The sequence below is a fragment of the Sinocyclocheilus rhinocerous genome, unplaced genomic scaffold, assembly GCF_001515625.1.
Source record: "Sinocyclocheilus rhinocerous isolate Xijiao unplaced genomic scaffold, SAMN03320098_v1.1 scaffold1843, whole genome shotgun sequence".
Taxonomy (NCBI): domain Eukaryota; kingdom Metazoa; phylum Chordata; class Actinopteri; order Cypriniformes; family Cyprinidae; genus Sinocyclocheilus; species Sinocyclocheilus rhinocerous.
In genome coordinates, this window is record NW_015624200.1 from 21275 (window position 1) to 23370 (window position 2096).

General features: G+C 39.8%; 1 protein-coding gene across 1 annotated transcript in view; it reads left to right on the top strand.

Annotated features, from left to right (window-relative positions):
• The first annotated feature begins 1251 nt into the window (after positions 1-1251).
• Positions 1252-2096, top strand: part of LOC107738563 (HLA class II histocompatibility antigen, DP alpha 1 chain-like) — a 1484-nt gene continuing 639 nt past the window's right edge. The window contains exons 1-2 of the mRNA XM_016550330.1: positions 1252-1357; positions 1611-1895. Coding sequence (XP_016405816.1) covers positions 1252-1357; positions 1611-1895 — 391 coding nt within the window. The remainder of the gene's footprint in view (positions 1358-1610; positions 1896-2096) is intronic.

Below are 2096 nucleotides of genomic sequence, written 5' to 3' on the forward strand. Positions count from 1 at the left end.
AGTATTATGCCAGGCCTTTGAGTCTCTTGAATTTTACTAACTTTCCTCAAGCTTTGTCATGTAATTTGCTGTATTCCTCCGAACAGGATTACACCTATGGTGTAGTGGTTTAGTATGTAAAGTCTCTTTGTGCTTGCACTTTTATTCATAGAGACATTAATATAGTGTTGTGTTGAGAGTGTGCAATAATTTGTGTTGACTGAACTTGTGTAATGTGGAACTGTACCACTAGAGGTCCCCAGAGGTTCCATAGAGGATAAGAAAAGATGTAAGAAAAAGAAGGATGAGAGCACAGTAATGTTCATCCTCTATAAGCATTGTAGTAGTAGGTTCCTGTTTTGCATTATTTTCTGACACTGTAATTGTTGAGATATCTTGCTTCACATTGCTTGAGACGTTGAACTTCTTTTCACTTGCTTGATCCACTGCAGTCGTGCCATGCCTTTTGGCCTTCTTTGGCTGCTTATTTTTAGGACTGGTACTGATGTTGGGACAGAGTAAAACTTAGACTGTCATTGGCCCATTATTCCTCTGCAAATTTAATGTCCTTTAAATTCAGAGGTTTTTGGAGAAGTTTTATGTCCATGCAGGGGCGCATTAACGCACGGGCTTTAAGGGTCTGAAGCCCAGAACTGCAAAATTATAAAATTATATTTTTTGAATAATTATTTATATGGGTTTATAAATATAGCAGTGACAACAGCATTCTGTAAACAAACTCACACATTCGTTTTCAGCGACGCCCTGCTTGTAGTATATGTAGTGAATGGTTAAGTTTAGGTTTAGTTGGTATGTTCCACCGATATAGTGTGAGCGAATACACATTGCGCTAGTAAAGAAGCCTAGTATGAGCGCTGTTCTGTGTGTGCGTCTCTATGTTAATGTGCAGCTTAACAAGAAACACAAGACTGCTGTGTGAAAAGAACCGGACCGGACAACTTTCTGTAACGTCATACAGTGCGACTTCAGTCTTTTACAAATGCGTGGATATTATCTGTGTGTAGAGTGGGGAAGGGGAGTAGGGGCGGGCAAGGATCTGTTGCGGTTTCAAAGCCGAGTTAATTTCTAGGTTCATTCATTCTTCATAGTGTTAATTTTTGGGTAGAACAGGTTTTCCATTCAATATTTAACTCTAAATCTAGAGACTGTGCAATTTTAGTGCATAAATCTGTCCCGTTTGTAGCCTCTGATACTATTGTAGATCATAAAGGAAGACACATTATTGTATCAGAGCCTGATTTTGCAGATCCTATGAGCTTTCCAGGATTTTATGAAGTGAGCCTGGCAGACCAAGAAGTATGCAAACAAAACCTGGCTGTACTCATTAAAGCTTACAAGAGTCCACCAGAGGAAATGGGTATGGCATGAATTTGCACTGTTAAGCTTTTTTAAAGTTTTACAGTAATAAATTTCTTAGCATTTACATCAATCTGTTTGGTAACTGCTACATGTTATGCATTCAGTGTTATCAATATATTGGTTAAGTACGAGTTTTGGCTTGCAATTGTATTTAATATGTATGATATTAGTTTTCCTATGTACAGATTTTATTTGTTGAGGTCAGATGTACTACTGACTGCAGAGTTCAACACAGTTATGTGTGTTCACAGAACCCCCTGAGACGTCCATCTATCCAAGGAACGATGTGCAGCTGGCTGTTGAAAACACGCTCATCTGTCACGTGACAGGCTTCTTTCCTCCACCTGTCAATGTCTCATGGACTAAGAACAATGTCGTTGTGACAGAAGGCGTGAGTCTGAGTCAGTACCGACCGAGGAGCGATGGTACCTTCCATGTGTTCTCCTCTCTGAAGATCACTCCTGAAGAGAGAGACATTTACAGCTGCACAGTGAACCACCGAGCCCTCCAGGGCCAACCGCAGACCAAAATATGGAGTAAGAGCCGTTTACTAATTAAATCAAAATACAATCAATTTTGTTATCACCAGTTGTTTTTTGCATGAACGATGTATGTGTAAAAACAACAGTAATCATTCTGTGACAAATGAAATACCAAGAGCTGAGTGGATTTCGACAATAAAAAGCTGTTCTAACATTCACACACCTTACCCTAATCCCCAGGTGTCCCGGAGGCGG